The 18,884-nt window shown below is 32.1% G+C and overlaps 1 protein-coding gene and 1 long non-coding RNA gene across 4 annotated transcripts; both read right to left on the bottom strand.

Moving 5' to 3' along the window:
* Positions 1–2,855: 2,855 nt before the first annotated feature.
* On the bottom strand, positions 2,856–10,975 carry LOC122590285 (probable receptor-like protein kinase At5g59700). Of its 2 annotated transcripts, XM_043762612.1 has the most exons (5): positions 10,616–10,975; positions 5,844–6,793; positions 4,113–4,346; positions 3,585–4,031; positions 2,856–3,167 (listed from the first exon to the last, which is right to left on the bottom strand). In XM_043762612.1, exons 2-5 carry the CDS (start codon positions 6,744–6,746, stop codon positions 2,898–2,900), a joined length of 1,854 nt encoding a protein of 617 aa, XP_043618547.1. In that variant the 5' UTR covers positions 6,747–6,793; positions 10,616–10,975; the 3' UTR covers positions 2,856–2,897. The 2 variants fall into 2 exon arrangements, 1 of the variants encoding a protein (XP_043618547.1); XR_006322440.1 differs by lacking the exons at positions 2,856–3,167; positions 3,585–4,031; positions 4,113–4,346; positions 5,844–6,793 and adding an exon at positions 10,095–10,355.
* Positions 10,976–16,346: 5,371 nt separating this feature from the next.
* LOC122589701 lies at positions 16,347–18,098 on the bottom strand. Of its 2 annotated transcripts, XR_006322306.1 has the most exons (3): positions 17,824–18,098; positions 17,203–17,278; positions 16,347–16,695 (listed from the first exon to the last, which is right to left on the bottom strand). It is a non-coding gene; the product is annotated as an uncharacterized LOC122589701 (long non-coding RNA). The 2 variants fall into 2 exon arrangements; XR_006322307.1 differs by lacking the exon at positions 16,347–16,695 and having other exon boundaries at positions 16,796–17,278.
* Positions 18,099–18,884: the final 786 nt, after the last annotated feature.

The following is an 18,884-nucleotide window of genomic DNA, read 5'->3' on the forward strand; positions in this document are numbered from 1 at the left end:
GTGCCACAAGCAGCGGTGACAAGATATGTGAACTCAACATTTGAAGGGCCTATTTTAGATAATCCAAAATCGGACACTTTTGCTTCCCAGTTCACATCTACGAGAATGTTTGCGCTTTTAATGTCGCGATGCAAAACCCTGTGTTGTGGACCCACCTCATCATGTAGGTAATTAAGCCCGCGGGCTGCCCCAAGGCTTATTTTGAGACGTTGGATCCAGGATAGCTCGGGATTGCTTAGATATCTGTCAAGGCTTCCATGTTTTACATGCTCATAAACCAGGATCATTTCTTCATTTTCATCACAATATCCAACAAGGGAGACGAGGTTTTTGTGCCTATAGCATGTGAGCATTTGGATTTCCATCAAAAACTCATGATTCCCTTGTCCAAATTGACGATCCAGTCTCTTCACGGCAACTTTGATTGGCTGCTTGGATAGCGTGAGTATTCCAACGTACACCTTCCCAAAACCACCATGTCCGATGCAAGTTTTATCGCTGAAATTTTCAGTTGCCAACTTTATCTTTTCAAGCGGAATTTTCAAGTGTTGTACTCCTTCCATGAGTGACATTGTAAGTGGACATGTTATGAAAACACTTAAGAAGTGAGATCCCGTGAATAAAGCTCACCTGAAGTGATTCAGATTAATGATTTATTTCTACAGAAATATAAAGAGGATCAAGGTAGCTTAGCTTTCATTACAAACATGGATGACTGTTTTTGCATTTTTAGTCCTTTACAGATTACCATAAGCTCCATCAACAAAAATGCTACAAACTCGTAATACCTTACTACGACCTTATTGCTTTCAACTTGTTTTAGAAAGTTTATACTAGAATTCACAACTATGGCAGGGAGGCAGCGTGACTCAGTAATGTCCATGTTGTGATTGCGGAACTTACAAATAGTCAAATAGTACTATATCACAGTATGTCATTCTTTTGTTTTGGGGATTCTATATTCCGGAATAATTTAAGGCTAACTAATGAGAGTCACAGAATAATTGCATCCAGGAAGATAGCAAGTTTAATTTAATGACAGAGCTTCCATATATGTCTGATAGAAACTTATGAAGATCCATCTATAGAGATAAAAAGAATTTTAACTTCATCTGGACCCAGAAGCTAGGTGAAAACTCTATGAATAAAGGGTGAAAGTTTCATGTTAAAACAGAAAACATATATATAGAAACTCGATTTGAATCATTGAAACGCAATGAAAACACATTTTTCAAGTAAAAAATCACATGAATAAAGCATACAACATCCACTATCATATGAGTCAAACGCAAACAAGTCATAAAACACTAATTATCAACAAAAATTAATGAATCGAAATTTTTTTAATATATAAATAAATAAAATGAACTGAAATAAGGAAATTAGAAATATTTTACCTGAAGGAAAGAAGAAAAGGCAAGTATGTTGTTGTTCAGTAAAAAGAGTCTATTTTTAGAAGAAATAATTGAGGTTTGCCCTAATGTTCTACTAATCAAGGTTTGCCTTAATGTTCTAGTAATTGGGCTTATGATTTTTAATTTCGGGTCAAACAACATTGCATTGGGCTGACTTCTTTCCTTTTAATTTGTCTGGGTCAAAATTTAAAACCCGTAATTCAGGAACAATTTTGTTACAAACAAAAATCTACAAACACATGTAGTATAAGAGTTGGTCCAATTAACAAAAAAAAGAGAAATATAATTTTACATAAACATGATTTAATTAGTAGAAATTTTGTTTGTAAAATATTTGTAGATCTAGAATTACTCATCCAGGAAATTATTTTAACTTATGCCGAAACGATATGATGATAATGACACTTACGGACGGCAGTGGTGATGGTCACGGTGTAATTATCAATGTAAAAGTAATTATTAAATAATGGAGAGAAAGTTTGGTAAATCAAATTCTTTTTAAAACAAATCAGAAAAAATTAAACATTTTATAATATAGTATCGAGATTATTTATTTTTATCCAGACACTTTATTAGTATTATTTTTTTATGAGCATTACACACTTTACCTTCCGAATCTTGATGTAACAACGTATATGTATACATCTTTTTTGGGATATTATATCATATAAAGTTATCAACTTAATGTTTGTGTACTTCAATTTAGACAAGGCTAATTATTGAAAGGGTTTTGCTAAACGCAGTCCTTAAGGCTGTAGTTAAAGTGTATTAATTAGTTGTACACATACCATAAAATTCAGGGGTGGACTTTTGATATGGAAATATTAAAGTAAATTAGATCACTCTTTTTTAAAATGAAAATTGTTATGTATCACCTATGTTAAAGTAGCATATAGGCCGGTTATTTTCATTTCTTTTTATCAACTAAAACTTTAACAAGTTGCATGAGCTGAAAATATACTTTCTAGCCCATTTGACTCGTTCATCCGATTGTACCCATTCTGTTGGTTTCTCTGGGCCAAATTTGTGATTGGCTCATTTGATCAGTCGGTCATACCGTTCACATTTCCACCTTTATGATTTGCGATTTGTTAATTTCCATGTGCCTAATAGTAATTGGTTTGTTGCTGATGCAGAGGGATGTTGAGGTCGTCGCCTAATTTCTGGTTTTGGTTCATATAAAAAAACTTGATCTTTACCAAAAATGATTCTAAGGGGAGGTAAAATCAAAAATTTCAAGAAAAACAAATAAACATGGAGGCAAAATTAAATAAATTTAAAGAAAATTTTAAAAGTACGTAGACGATCGAAAGTCAAGAATCAAAACTGTAACTTATGAAAAAGTAAGGATAAAACCTGTAATTTTTGACAAACCACATGGACAATCTTTGTAATTAACTCTAAAGTTTAAACTAAATAAAAACTTAAGTAATACTACCAATGCATTAGCTAACAAAGACAAAAGTTTCTTTGTTCCAAGTCTTACAACGCTGCCTTCAAATAGACACCGAATGCATCAAGATAACCACGAGCATAGCCATAAAATCCAGCAAAAGAACCACCGTCCCATTGTACAGAGAAAGGCGTCCCTCTTACGGTACCAAAAGGCCCATATGTTCTTTTGTCTGTCACAAATGATATTGATGAAACGATTGTCCAAGTAAATGATGTTGGCCAACCTGGATGATTTCCCCTTGATTGCCCAACTGTTCCAGTGATGCCAATAATTTCTTCATCCCCGTCAAGTGTTACCTATTGTACAGAAGGAGAAATTGATTTATATCCCAACGTAATTAATTAAGAAAAATAAAAGTCCGTCCAAGGAGATATATCCATAATTAATCCATTTACAAAAGGATCGAATAAATGTTGTGATAAATCAATTCTTGTAATTGTTTGGTTGTTTTTGTTATAGAGCTTCTGATTATGTTACTGATATACTCGTAACAATACATGTACACTTTATGCTTGGTAAAGATCGTTTCTTAATTATAACCTTAATTAGAATCAACGAATATTGAATATTCCTATGAACATTTTATATATATAGCCACTTAATTATCTGATTTTCATGTTGGTAATTAAAAAAGAGCAACCAGGTAATATATATATAGTTAATACGTATATACAACTATGTGAGTTAACATATTTGAGGTAGAAAATCTGTACCACGGAAAGTTGATCACCTCCACCATACCCACCACCGTGTTTTTCCGAATTGTAATTCGACCCTCTATATTGTGTAGTGAACTTTAGACTATGTATGAGATCGTCATGATCAATGGTTATCTTTTTCAGACGATGATTTCGCTCAAGTTTCAAAGACCAATAATTTTGAGCATCAATGCTTCCCCATCTTCCAATCTTCATGATTTCAGCATCAGCTTTCAAATAGATACCGATGGCATCAATAAAGTCGCCCGCAAAGCCATAAAAACCAACCAACGAGCCATTTCCCCACGGTATAGAGAAAACACACTCGGATTCTTGACCAAAAGGTCCATGGGTTGTCATGTAATTTGTAACAAAAGTAAGTGATGTGATAACTGTATTTCCACCTCGGGTACCAATGCTTCCTTTGATTTCTATTATTTCCTCATCATCATCAAGCATCACCTATTAACATGCATTATATATGTTTGTAAAAAAGTATCTATGTATCTAGCCATTAGTTAGTAAAAGTTAAGATATGCTAACCTCAGAAACAATGTCTCCATCAGCTGAACCACCAACCTTGTTTGAAGTGTCAAAGATACCTTCACATTCGGTGGTGAACATGAGAGAGTATATTACATCACCATGATCAATTGTTATTTTTTGCAGCTTATGATTTGGCTCAAGTTTAAAAGACCATTGATCGTCATTATCAAGACTGGCAGTTTGTTTTCCCCAAGTTCCTACCCGAATAAATGTTGCTGAATTGCTGCAAACCTTGAAATAATGATATGTTAGTTAAAAGATAGAAATTATAGAAATGGAGTTAACACACCACTATAACAAATAGGATATCTATGTCCTAATAATACAAAACAGAATTTAACATATTCATTAATTCACAGTTTCACAAAAACTATTAGTATATGCGAGGGATATATGTACCTTTTTTTAATGAATTTATCACACTTATGTATTAATAGTTTGTATAGCTAGCTATATAAAACCTGTATAATGTGATAGATTTATCAAAAATTATGGTATGAAAAACACTACTCTTAAAAATTATGGTACAAAAAACACTACTCTTAGTATATAGATCAAAGAATATTTTAAACTATAATCAGTTTTTTTTAATAATTAAACTTAGTAACATAGTTGGATTAGGATTCTTGATCTAGATAAAAATTATTTATTTTTCAAATATTATATTTATTATAATTATATTAGTTATAATGAGTTTTTATTTTAATAATAAAACTTCGGAGTATGTATGTACCAAAGTGGCGAACCTGCAAACCATCGAGGCTCACTAAAAGCCAAGGCGCGCAGTGAGGTTATGAACAGTCGAACCGAGAATCTTGTGTTTGTCAGATGTAATTATGTGTGCATAGGTTACGGTTGAAATGAAACAAAACATAAGGTACAAACATATAAAACAATCTTTGACTGGATGTGTTATTAAAAATCTTTATGCATCAGTGTATATGCATGTGTTTACCATGTATCTTTGTATCAGTTTGATTATAATCTAATGGTAAGATCTTATCTTATTTGATTTAGTTCAATACTTCTTATTTTACTTTAATACTTGTAATATATATATATATATATATAAAGGTAAGAGAATATGTGGCTATCATGTATCTAAATTTAGATATAAAATCTTTCGTCATTTTTTTAAACCATAAATTTTATGGGGCCATGTAGTTTATTTATTTTACAATAAATATTAAAAAATTAATATGTAGGAAGATCTATATTTAAGTTTGGGTACATGATAGCCATATATTTACTTTTCATATATATATATATATATATAGGTTTTAGGTCAAATAAAACAAGCATTAAAGAAAACAGATAAAACAATAGGTTTCTCTTCATTGAAAATCACTGTGCATAATCAAAATTGTGTACCAATTGCTTCATGAATCTTCATGCATCAATTTAACCATGTTTCACGGGTCAAGATCTTGTCTTATTTGTTTTACTTTAATACTTGTTTTACAATAACCAACCCCTATATATATATATATATTTGTTTTACTTTAATATTTGTTTTACAATAACCAAAACATATATATATATAAGGGGGAAGTGAAGGTGAGGTTGTCTCACACCCAACTGGGTGAAAAACCCCTCACACAAGGGCCCATCATTTATTCATTAATATTAAAATATTAATATGTGAGAGGTTTTTCACCCAAATTAGGTGTGTGACAACCCTACACACACTTTTCCATATATATATATATATATAAAAGACCTACTTACTTGAAGTAACAATGCATGTTCAAGCATCTCCACGATCTCACCCATTGTTGGGCGATCCCTTCTATTTTTATTTAAGCAATTATATGCCGCTTTTGAGAACATCTTGAACGAATCTTCTCTCATTTGATTCTTCAGATTGGGAAGAATGATCTCATCTAATCTGTCTTGTTCACATGATTGTTTGGCGAGGGTTGCAAGATGACCACGCCCATCTTGAGATCCATGTATATGTGCCTGCCTTCCACACAATATCTCAAATAGCAATACACCAAAGGAATAAACATCTGATTCTTTGGTTAAAATGCCGGTTTCTAAATATTCTGGATCAATATAGCCGATGGTGCCACAAGGAGCGGTGACAAGATATGTGAACTCCACATTTGAAGGGCTTATTTTGGACAATCCAAAATCAGATACTTTTGCTTCCCAGTTCTCATCTAGGAGAATGTTTGGGCTCTTTATGTCGCGATGCAAAACCCTATGTTCGGCACCAACCTCATCATGTAGATAATTAAGGCCACGGGCTGCCCCGAGGCTTATTTTAAGACGTTGGATCCAGGAGAGGTCAATATTTCGTAGATGTTTGTCAAGGCTTCCATGTTTTGCATGCTCATAAACCAAAATACCTTCTCCATTGTCATTGCAAAATCCAACAAGAGAGACGAGGTTTTTGTGTCTATAGCATGTGAGCATTTGAATTTCTATCAAAAACTCATGATTCCCTTGTCCAAATTGACGATCTAATTTCTTCACTGCAACCCTAATCTGTTGTTGAGATAGTGTGAGTGTTCCAACGTATACCTTGCCAAAACCACCTTCTCCGATGCAAGTTTCATCACTGAAATTTTTGGTGGCTAGCTTTATATCTTCAAGCGGAATTTTTAAGTGTTGTACTCCTTCCATAAGTGACGTTCTAAGTGGATGTTTGAAATGCAGCAAGAGGAAACCACCTTAAATAAAGTAAACATGTTATGTAAATGCTTAAATTAAATCGAGTAAATAAATTTCGCTTGAGATAACTCAAATTAATTAATGATTCATTACAAACATGGATGACTATCTTTCATCAACCTACCATTTTAATTCATACTGATCAGTTGTTATTTGTTAATTGTTAGAATGACTTAATCCCAATTGTACATTTTTCTTTGGGATAATGTCACCAGAGTGTAACCAACTATGACCAAAAGGTTATGTAATGTAACCAACTACTCGACTAGCTATGTAGTGTAACCACCTTGTTTTTTGAGTTATGTCATGTAAGTTACCGGCTACCTCAAGTTTCTATCCGGTTAAACCAAAAATAAAGTTAGGGATAATGGCACCGCAGTGTAACCAACAATGACCAAAAGATTATGTAATGTAGTGAACTATACTACTCGACTAGCTATGTAGTGTAACCACCTTTGTAATTCCATTAACAAAAACAAAGTTATAAAATTATATATATCTTTTGCTTCTTTTATCTTCTTCATTTCATCACACGGACCATGCAACACAACCCAAAATGAGAATCTATACCCAAATATATTAACCCACCCGATTCATCATATCATCATCAATCAATATATCTTCTTGTATCTATATAAATTTCTCCTTCGTCGTCGTAGACAAATGGCTTTACCACGCCGATTCATTCTATAATATTAATCAACACACTATACCATCCTTAGATGCCTCAATGGGTTTTGCTTTATTGGATTCCACAACTATTGTCAAAGATCCGAATGAAAATGGCTGAACGAAGGATGCAAAAGCTCGAAATAATCCCGATCTTGTTGTCGGAATCTGCTGATGTTCTTCACTATTGCCAGAATCTGATGTTGTTCTTCACTATCGACGGGATCTAGAGTTCTTCACTGTTGTCATTCACCATCTACTCGATAAATATCTATCTATTAATTTAGTCATTTACACACAAATTTGATTTCTCAATAAAACCCACAAATCTTCAAACTCAAACTGATTGAAAAGAGAGGTCCCTTGTTGTCGGAATCTTCAAAATCAAAATCGCTGCCACCATCCAGATCTTTCAACCCTCAAAACCCCTTCACGAATCCCAATAATGTTCGGAACTATTGCAACAATTGAGAGGGAGAAAGAACAGGGAGAGAGTCAGAGAATGAGATGGAGTTTGTGTGTACTTGTCTGTGTATGAGTATATATATATAGGTGACGGTGGTAATGATGGCTGAAGGTGGTAGTTGTGGCCGGAGGTGAAAGAGAAAGAAGAAAGACACGATAGCTAATCGTGTCAGTTTTTCCAAACACGAATACGACACGATTTTTAACAGGTTACACGATAAGGGACCTGTTAAAGGACCTGATAACGTATCTTATTGTGTTTTAACGTGTCTTATCGTGTCTTAATGTGTCTTATCGTGTCTTTAACGTGTCCTTAACGTGTCTTTAACGTGTCTTAACATGTCCGTATATATACTACTTATCTTATCGTGTTTTAACATGTCCGGACCTATTAAGACATGATAACTATTCGTGTCTTAACAGGTCCGGACCTGTTAAGACACGAAACATGTTAAGGCCAAACACGAAACACGAAAAAACCAAGTCGTGTCGTGTCGTGCTAACAGGTCCGTGTCGGAAATTGTCGACTCTGTACCAAAAAATAAAGGTGGTTACACTACATAGCTAGTCGAGTAGTTGGTTACATTATACAACATTTTGGTCATAGTTGGTTACACTTCGGTGTCATTATCCCTATTAAAAATGAAAGTGGTAACCGGAAACTTGTTTCTCATCCGGTTGCTTACATTAGATAACCCAAAAAACAAAGGTGGTTACACTACATAGCTAATCGAGTAGTTGGTTACATTACATAACCTTTTGGTCATAGTTGGTTACATTCCGGTGTCATTATCCATTTTTCTTTCATAGAAATTTATTTATTCTTCTAGAATAGTGGAATAATAAAGCTGTGATAATGTTATATTTTTATTTAATGAAAAGGAAAACATCGAACCGAAACAAAAACACTAAAATGCCAAAATATATGAAGTTTATTATGAACTAAAAATTAAGAATATGTAAATGATAAAAAATAATAATAATAAAGAAGATATTAAATACAACCTTTAAGTGTTGGGATGTAGTTAACGTGTATAAACAATATTATATCTTCAATATCAAAAGACTACTCATAATTTATGATAAGTGCACGAGTATCTTATGCACTTTAATTATAGTCGTAAGGACTTGATGTAGCAAAACAAAGCCAAGTTCGATGAATTTGGATACATAGATACATCTCACATTTGATAATCTGATAATGATTTATAGATATAGATAGATGTAAAACCAACCATCATCATATATAAATATAAATAATGATTGGATGAGGTTTTAAAGAAGAAACAATCAAACAGATGAGAGTTGGACGAGAGAGAAACACAAAACGCAAGACAAATAAATAAATAAATAAATTTAATTTTTATTATTATCTATACTTATAAAACAAATAATATTTTCAACTTTTCATATTTAACGTTCAAAGACTCATTAAAATCATATTATAACAATAATCTACATTATCTGCTGCCGCCACCACCACTACCACCTGTCGTCGCGCCCCACCACTGCCACCGCCGCACGCCACCATCATCCGTCGCCGTTATTACATCGCCACAACCACCGTCACCTCCACCACTACCGCACACCTCCACTACACATCACCAACACCATCTCTGTGACCATTACATCACCGTATCGCCGCGGGTACAACTCGATCTAGTATAAAATAAGCTACTTTCTTTCTTTTCTTTTAACTTTTTGTTTTTAAAATATCTAAAGTATTCTTTTTCTTAATTTATATGCTAGTTTAAGTATCCCCACCTAATATACTTATAATATCTTTAATGAGATTATTTAACACATACTTCCCTCAACCCTTAAAATATCTTCACCTAATATATTTATAATATTCTTAACGCCACATACTTTTACCGCCACTCGTTACCTCCGTCGTTGCCCTGTCATTACCGCTATCACAGCTGCGCAGATACCCATTTGGTTTCTTAAAATCCAAAATTATGATAATAGAAAACAACCCGCAGCAAAAAAACACAAATCAATAAATTATGCTACATTCTATAAAATGAAGGTATATTTATATCTATGTCCATACAGCCTGAAAAAAAATTTGATTCCCTCTTTTCTTAAAATCAAAAAACACAGATCTACTCGTCTTTATATTTATTAATTTAAATTTAAATAATTTCATCTAATTTACCAATATAATAGTACTCTTAATGATTTTATTTACAACTTATATCATACAACCCTTAAAATAATTATAATATCATTTTACATTAATAACACTGAATCACCGATACCGCCACCGCAGCTTGTTGCCGACACCACCACTTTTCATCGTTGCATCCACCACTAACTGCATAATGCGGGCATGTGACTCGTATAAACGGATACACTTCTCGTTGCCATTAATCAAACCAAAATTCAATTTTGGTTTTGGTTTTGGGAATAACAACATCGATCCTAGTGGAAAATACGGATCACTATATCAAACCATGCATAATGGATCGATAACATTAATAATTATCTTTCTTGAATTTATTTACTATGTTTCTAGAATATATGAAGTAAGAAGGAATAGAAGCGAAACAAATTAAAACGAATATATAGATGCCAAAATAAATGAAGATTATTAACAAAATATAAGAATAAGAATATACTTATATATTGATGCATGATCGATACATAAAAATAAAACAAAGCCAGTTGGACTATTCGCTTACCAGTTCTGATATCCGACCACCGGCCGGTTGCTGGCTTGGTTTTCCGACGACCGGAGAAAGAAAGAGATCGATTAACTTGTGTCTTGCAACTGGTGGATCTTAATAGGTGAACGATAGATGTGATTATGATATCGATCTTTTAAATAATGTTACAGCATAAAAGATAGGCGCGGTAATCCAATTCCAAGGGTTGGGTAATCCCTTCATATATCTATATGTCTATGGAGGGTAGTTGAGTTAAATCGAATCTCGTACGTACGAGGTGGAATGGATGGATCGATCAGACACTCTGTTTTGAGTTTTTTTAAGAAGATTTTATAAGGGAGGTAGCATGCACTTACCCCGATAGTAGGTAGAAAGTTAAGGTTGACTAGTGTTGAAGTAATAATAATACTTGTAATAATATACGAGCATGGTATTCACGCGTTGCGACAGATATTATGAACGGTTGTGGGCTTGTGGCCGGAGTGTTGGTGATGATGGACGACGGCAGTGGTTATTGACATAAATAAAAGGGGTGTGTATTATTTTGGTATATAAAAAGCAAAAATATTTTGTGTGTGTTGTTTTGGTATAAAGAAAAAGAAAATGAAGATATTTGTATTTTGTTTTAAGGTGAATGATAAGTTGATAATTTTTCGTGTCTCAAAAATTATAAACTTTCAATACCACCCCTCTTATATTGTTCGCTAGTTTGGCTAGTTTTGCTCTAGTACTAGAAGTGAGCTAGTATATATTGGCAAGTAATTAATGTGACTTATAAAGTTATAATCGTCCTACTAAATATCCACGGGGTGCTTGGTTGGGGGTATTTAAGAGTAAGAAATGACTAACATAATGAATAATTATACTTGGTTTAAGAAAAAGTGGTTAAGGAATACTAAAACTAATCAATGAGTCATATAGATTAAATTGGGGGTAATAACTATCATTATCCATGTTCATAAAAAAAAGGGGGAAAAAAAACTACCATTATTGTCATTTATGCGCCTCCCCATGTTCCATTATTCTCGATCATGCAGTTCTAAAAAAGTCTACATTATACACATTGTCTAAATATATATATTAATAATATATGTAATATAAATTTACGCATTGTTTTAATTATAATTATACTATACTTAATTAATGCTGATATACCAAAATATACATAGATATAAGTAGAAGACTTTTTAAAATAAATAATAATTTGTATACTTATTTAATTAACTTTTATACAATATATATTGGTAAAATAAACCAACACAACCAAGCAAGATCAAAGGTAATGAAATACCCATTGCATTCCTTAGTATTATTTTTATCTTTCCCATTTCCATTCCTTAAAATTGAACCAAGTAGCCCCTAAATTACGATGCGTTGTTGTGAAACTCAGAGGTTGAGAAATAGATACATGTTGATAAAATATTACTATTGTTAGATCAAAAATATGTATGTATATTATTGATGACAAAAATATATATATATACACTTACACCAAGATTTTGGGTTTATAAAAATTTTAAGTTTAGTGAAAGCCTTTTTCCAGACAAAGACCCCACTCATGGGTGAAATGATAAAACTATTTTGTGTCACAAATTAAAATGTGTAACGAGGATGTAATAAAGCGTTGGGTATAACAATAGCTCGCGTACGTTTAGATAGATGGTTATAGTGTTAAACAAAGAAAAAAACATATACTTTTGGAAATGTAGCTAAGGCCTAAGTGTTGAAGTTGAAATTTAATTAGTTTTGGTATTTTGTGAGTTTTTTATTTTTATTTTTAATGTTGGTAGAAAACGACCAAATATAATTTGTCTAGGAAATAGTTGAAGATTTAGTGAAGAATACTTGTACAGGATTCTGAACCACTTCAGAATATCCACTGAAGCTTCACTTCAGTTCAAATCACCCATCAGAATACCATTTAGCTGAAGTCTAAGACTGAAGAAAGAGAATCAACTCAGATGCGGAGCTCAGAAAATGATTCTATCTGATCAAAGACTGAAGCATATCAGTGTAAAGTACTTACAACACTTTATACTGATTACGAAGAAGCCTTTTTGACTTTACCAACCTTTACCCGGATAATAACATTATCTTTGGTAAAGGTTAAGTAAAAGGTTGGAAATAAAGTGTGAAATGTCACATCAAATGACTTTCACACTTAATATTAAAATACACACGTTAAGGAATTACTTTAAATTCCTTAAATGTTTCCCAACTGTATTTTGTATGGCCTGGTCCATGTCAGATGGACTTTGCCTATAAATACAAGGATTCTCACAACTTGCAAAGTGCTCGAAACTTTGGCAATGCAACTTGTGAGCTATACTCTAAGTAATCTTAAGAGTATTTCCAAGTTATTTAGATTACTTGTCTTTTAAGGTTGTGTAGATACTACACATTTATATTTATCTTGATTCCGCATCAACCTTTGTATTTTATTTAACATAAGTAATAAAATACATTTGAAAAGTACATCGTGTCTCAATACTACATACTTGACTTATATATATATATATATTATTTATATAATTTCAGCATCTTTAGTTTCTTGCATCTTTACTTTCAGTCATTTACTCTTACTGCTTAATCCATACCTGGATTGTCATTTTGAACTGGTCTTATTCCAGATCAGAATTGCTTACTAGTCGGGTAATCCATCACTTTGGGACTTACATTTAATGACTAACTAACTATTTTATAACTTGGATTTCTTTTAGGTTAAAGGCTATCGACAACTGACCCAACCCAGTCGAATAGAGGGCAAGCCTGTTAGTCTAATGATCCAAGAAAAACCCATCAACCCATTCACCGGTAGAAATAACGACGAATTAATGATAAAATTCGATGTTTGCCAGGACTTTAACCTTGGTCTATAAATCAAACTTTCATCGAAAGACTCCATATTAATCCTTCATTGAAGGAATTGCCAATATATGTTGATCGGTTAATGAGTGTCATCAAATATTTCCAAAAATATTTCCATGTGAGAGATAAAACAAGATATTAAATAAAAGAGTTTTGCTAAACGAAGCCCTAAGAGCTTTCATTAAGGTGCTTAAATTAGTTGTACACTTACTATAAAATTCAGAGGGTGAGCTTTTGATATGAAAATGTACAATCTTTTTATGCACGTTAAGTGAAGCCCTAAGGACTTTGTTTAACATTTTTCTTAATGAAGGGCTTTGTTTAGATGTAAACAGTCTTATAATAGTCAAATGTAACCTACCATAAATAAAAAGAATGTTTTCCAAAAAGGTCTTCTAGTTTCGGGTTCCTAATTCGACTCCTTAAGATGGCCTTTCTTAAACTCTACTTCCCTTAGAGGTGAAAATAGCAAGGATGTAATATTTATTTTATGAAAAATGATTAATCTGTTTAAACGTTAGTCTAAAAGTCATTTTAAAACTATATAAATATGACAAGTGAATTACTTCCACTTAAATCTCTTTCATAATCTTACCGTTTAAATTTTCACATATCCCCATTTTATGAATTAGACGAATTTTTAAGCTTATGAATTAAGATAATTAATCATTATCTTTATTTTATTTATCTTATTAGACAAGGAGTAGGTTGACATTGACTAAGAAACACGTTAACTCTAACAAACGTCTTAAGGTAAATAAGGGTTGGAGATCCCCTTAAGTTGAAAATAACTTGAGGAGTTAAGTTAGATCCTTGATTTAAAATCAATGGTTAAAACTAAAAGATAAATTTTTAATTGTAACCTTTAAATTTAATTCAAGGTTCAAGATTTTTTCAATTTGACTAGTTAAGTTGGATAAGTCGAGTGAATCCCTAATCGACAAATAATACGAACATGAATCACATAAATGTTGATAACCACCCATAAATAATAGTCTATGTTTGTACAACCAACCGAGGAGAATGAGATAGATAGAAATTCAATGGGGTTTTGTGGGTTTTGGCATTCTTTGGCGATTTTCTTTCCGGTAACATGTTCCCTCTTGTACGCCATGAATCGTTGATATATTAGGTTTGTGTGTATTATGTGTGTGGTTTATCATATCTATCCTACTCAATTTCTTCCCCTTATATAGTGCTAGTTTGGCTTGGAAGAGAAAAAAATAAGATAAGAACGAATCTCAATTGCTAGTGGAGATCTCTTATATTCTTGGCAAGAATTTCATTATTTAGGGAAATGATATGATGAATATTATTCATGCTTATCTTTTTCAGTCAAGGCTCCGTATAGTCTGCGTGTAATCTTCGTTGAGGTGGGTACGTCATCAGTCTATAACAACTAGTATAAAGCATAGACATAGCCTAATTGTTTATGATTTTATTCAGGACATCTCACCTAACACGTAATGCACAAAGGGCTGATTTTGGGTATCTTGTCAAACTGCATTTTATATTACAGTATCAATTACATACATTTGCTAAATACAATATGTAGATGACCACAATATTCTTAAAGCAGACAGCTAAGATTAAACTTTTTAATGCACCATGTGATTGTATAACATGTGTGACACACACATGGTTGACTTTCAAGCTCATATCAGATACATTTGGAAACTTACAACACCATCTATATATTAGTGTTTTCAATGAATATATTAGTGCCTCATAATCTAAATATCTAAATTGACTATATATAAATCATACGAGTAGTATATAACTAACAAAATGAACCTAGCTCAATTATGCATCTTTAGTTTTTTCCACCGATCTTGTATTCGACTCTCATGAGTGACAAGCCAGTGGGTTTTTTTTCCATGAATCACCTGTAACGGCTTATGGTCTACATCTCGTAGTCTAAAGTATATGCATGACTTCACCATTATACGATGAGGTTTTCCCTGATGTCGAATACCGACAAACGGTTCAAAAAATATATAACTATAACTATATATATAATGTACTTTTATCCTTGTAAGTAATTAGTTAAAACAAGTATCTTTACCCGGGCGTTGCCCCAGGAGAAAAACAAAACTCTAGTTACAAAAGTTAAAACCTAAACCTTAAAATCTAAACCCTAAATCCCAAACCATAAACCCTTAAACTTTCGTCACACAAACTTTGTTTTCAAGTTTACGTTTCTTAACTTTTGTAATTTTTTCTACATAATTTTGTGTTTTTTAAGGCTCGCTTTGAAACTTTTTACCACACATTTATATAAAAATGAGATAGTGTAGTTTTTTAAGAGTTAGGGGATACTAGCATGGTACTCACGCAATGCGACGACGGTGACGGCGACGACGGTTTAGTGGTGTCGGCGACGGGTGGTGATGACATCGAGAAATTTGGTAAATTAGCAAGATAAGAGCTTAAAGTGTAAATAAATTCATTAAGGGCAAATTTGATAATCTCTAATAACCCTTTCTATAGGGGGTGTTTATTAAGGGTAGTTTAGTACTTTTACATCTAACCATTTTCCAACTCTTTTCAAAAATATGGGGGGTTGATAATTACTAAAGGAGTATAGATATATTGTAAATAGTTTTATTAAGCATATTATAGGTATATTAGGTGGAGATATTCAAATTAGTTAATTTAGAGAAAGAATAGTTTGGGTAGATCAAGTTCTTTTTTAAAAAATTTAGAGAGGGTAAATATTTTATAAGGTAGTTTAAATTAAGATTTAGATATATCATACATTGAGTTCGGCAATTGATACTCATTTTATTGCCAAGTTTAACAATTTAAATTAATATTATTTTTATTTTCATTACAAGCTAATTGTTGTTGGTCCCAATTAGCTAAAGGATACCTGAAGTTTTGAAACGCCGTAAATTTTCTTCTTTATTTATTTCTGAATTTGACAAAAACATTTAAGCTTTCAACGACTTTTAAAAGTTCAAACTATAATGACCATGTCACTGCTTGCAACATAATGTAACTTAAACTTAACAACCAACAAACTAGATTCAACCAAACTTGATTTGTTTCTAGTTTCAAAAATGACAATATACACGACATTTATCTGAAACTTTATAACTTTCGTAAAAAGACGAACATGGATATCAAAGAAGGATTTAAGAATGTCCATTACCCATCCATCGAGCCACACCGTTAGCTATATAAGATATTCTTTCCATGCTTCGTGTTAGAGCCACTTTATATACCTTAAAAGATAATATATAAAACAGTAAGTACAACTACTTAATGAGTAAACGGGATCTATATCGTAAAATGAATGCATATTCTAATATCTATTCTGGTACATAATCTGAAAAACATTTAGATATGTATTCTGAGAGCATAGTCTAAAGCATGTTCAGACACATATTCTAACATATAAGGAATTCCTTTTCTAATAATTCTATAAATGTACTCTAACGTACATATATCATGTGGCCTACCCCATAAGAGAGATTTCTAGATCGATCCCAAATGGAGTTACCTTCTAAAATATAATAGGTACGTACCCTCATACATGTCTATATACATTCCGAGTACTACCCATTATTTCTATTCTATAATTTCTGGTAATTTTATGCATTCAAATATATATAACATATGGCATACCCATACGATAGATATCTAGATCGATCTCGTATGAAGTAGCCTTCTAATAAGGCGATAGGTACATATTCTCATACATGTCTAGATGCATTCTGAATATTACCTACCATTCTATTCTAACCGTTACTCGCCTTTGAAAGATCGGTAGTAAGTATATGGATACTTTGTCCATCCTTTCAGCACCTGTATGTTCAATTCATATAATCATGTATAAGTTTACAGATAGAATCTTGTAAATATTTTATTTAGGATTTAGCATCCATAGTCGAACACTCTGCCTACTCATTTTAGTGAAGTGTAATATTTAGCTAATACCATTAATTAGCCATATTGATGTTCATATTATCTGCTCACAAAAGTTTAGTGACTTATTATCACTAACTAATCATCAAGTGATTATTATAAATATTAGTATGCTAACATCAATCATCTTTTTAAAACATTTATTCTTTGAGGCATTATCACAAACATTTTGCCTACATTACTTTTATTAACTATAAAACTATTTCTTTCTATTCTTTTACAAATCCATATTTAGCTAAGCTCATAAACAATCACATATCTACTAAGAATATTCATTTACAATCAAGGTCAAATGATTTTTATGACCCAATCTACTGTTTCTTTCTTTTGACAATTAGCTAATATTGACTTTGAACTGTTTAGAATCTCAACTTAATAAGATTGAGATTTATAATCTTTGGTTACAATTAACTATAAAAACATACCTTAGATTATTCTTGGATTAGAGGTTTAGAAACCCCGAACTAATTAGCCTCTGATCCATGATTCGATGAGAAGCCCGAAACTGCTCAAATATTCTTGTTTCTTTGAATGTGAAGTACAACCAAGTATCATATACCCACTTATGAGTCTTTACTAAAGAAATTTAATTGTATACACACTAGCTATCTATTCCCATCTAGATTAGTTTATAAATTTCTGCTGTAAGAAAAACACACACTTACGTGTGTTAATTGAAACCTGCCAGCACTTTTTTTTTTTTTACAATCAAACTTTGATATACTTAACAACAAAGCTAGGTTCATTTGTACATCTTTAATCCCCCATATTTCAAGGTTCGCCACTATTGGTTATGACTAGATAAATATATAACCAATATGCTATTTATAATGTCATGTATATATATATACAATATTTTAAATCAATGGATAGTACTTTATTCTTTAATAAAAATTCACTAATATTTTGGGTGTTACACATTTTTATCTTTTGTAAACAAATACTCATTATTATTATTATTATTATTATTATTATTATTATTATTATTATTATTATTATTATTATTATTATTATTATTATTATTATTTTACGTTCTTTCAAGATTTTACAAAGTGAAATGAATTTACAAGTCAGTTCACCACATATAGAACATATGTAAATTTCCCCCCTTTCCGAGACAATATAAATAATGTCCGCCTGGCTGTAGTTCATTACGTATATATGTATCTACGTACTCCGTCTTCCTTAGAATTCCGCAGCATATCCCGGTTAGTTCTTGAAATTGTAAAACTCACTCTGCAAGTAAATAATTTTTGCTGTTCACATTTATTTTAAAGGTAGTTTAGTTTCAGTTAGGAGACTCCATTTGTGTCGTCCACTTGGTTTTATATAAAGGGTAAATTACACTTTCCGTCTCTGAAATTGGCAGTTTTTGCACTTTTCGTTTCTAGCGTTTAAAAATTACAATTTTAACCTTAAAGTTGGCAACATTTTACAATCAAGGTCATTCCCCTAGACGGCTTTCGTTTTTTGCCGTTAACATACG

Source organism: Erigeron canadensis, chromosome 2, assembly GCF_010389155.1.
Source record: "Erigeron canadensis isolate Cc75 chromosome 2, C_canadensis_v1, whole genome shotgun sequence".
In the NCBI taxonomy this organism is placed as follows: domain Eukaryota; kingdom Viridiplantae; phylum Streptophyta; class Magnoliopsida; order Asterales; family Asteraceae; genus Erigeron; species Erigeron canadensis.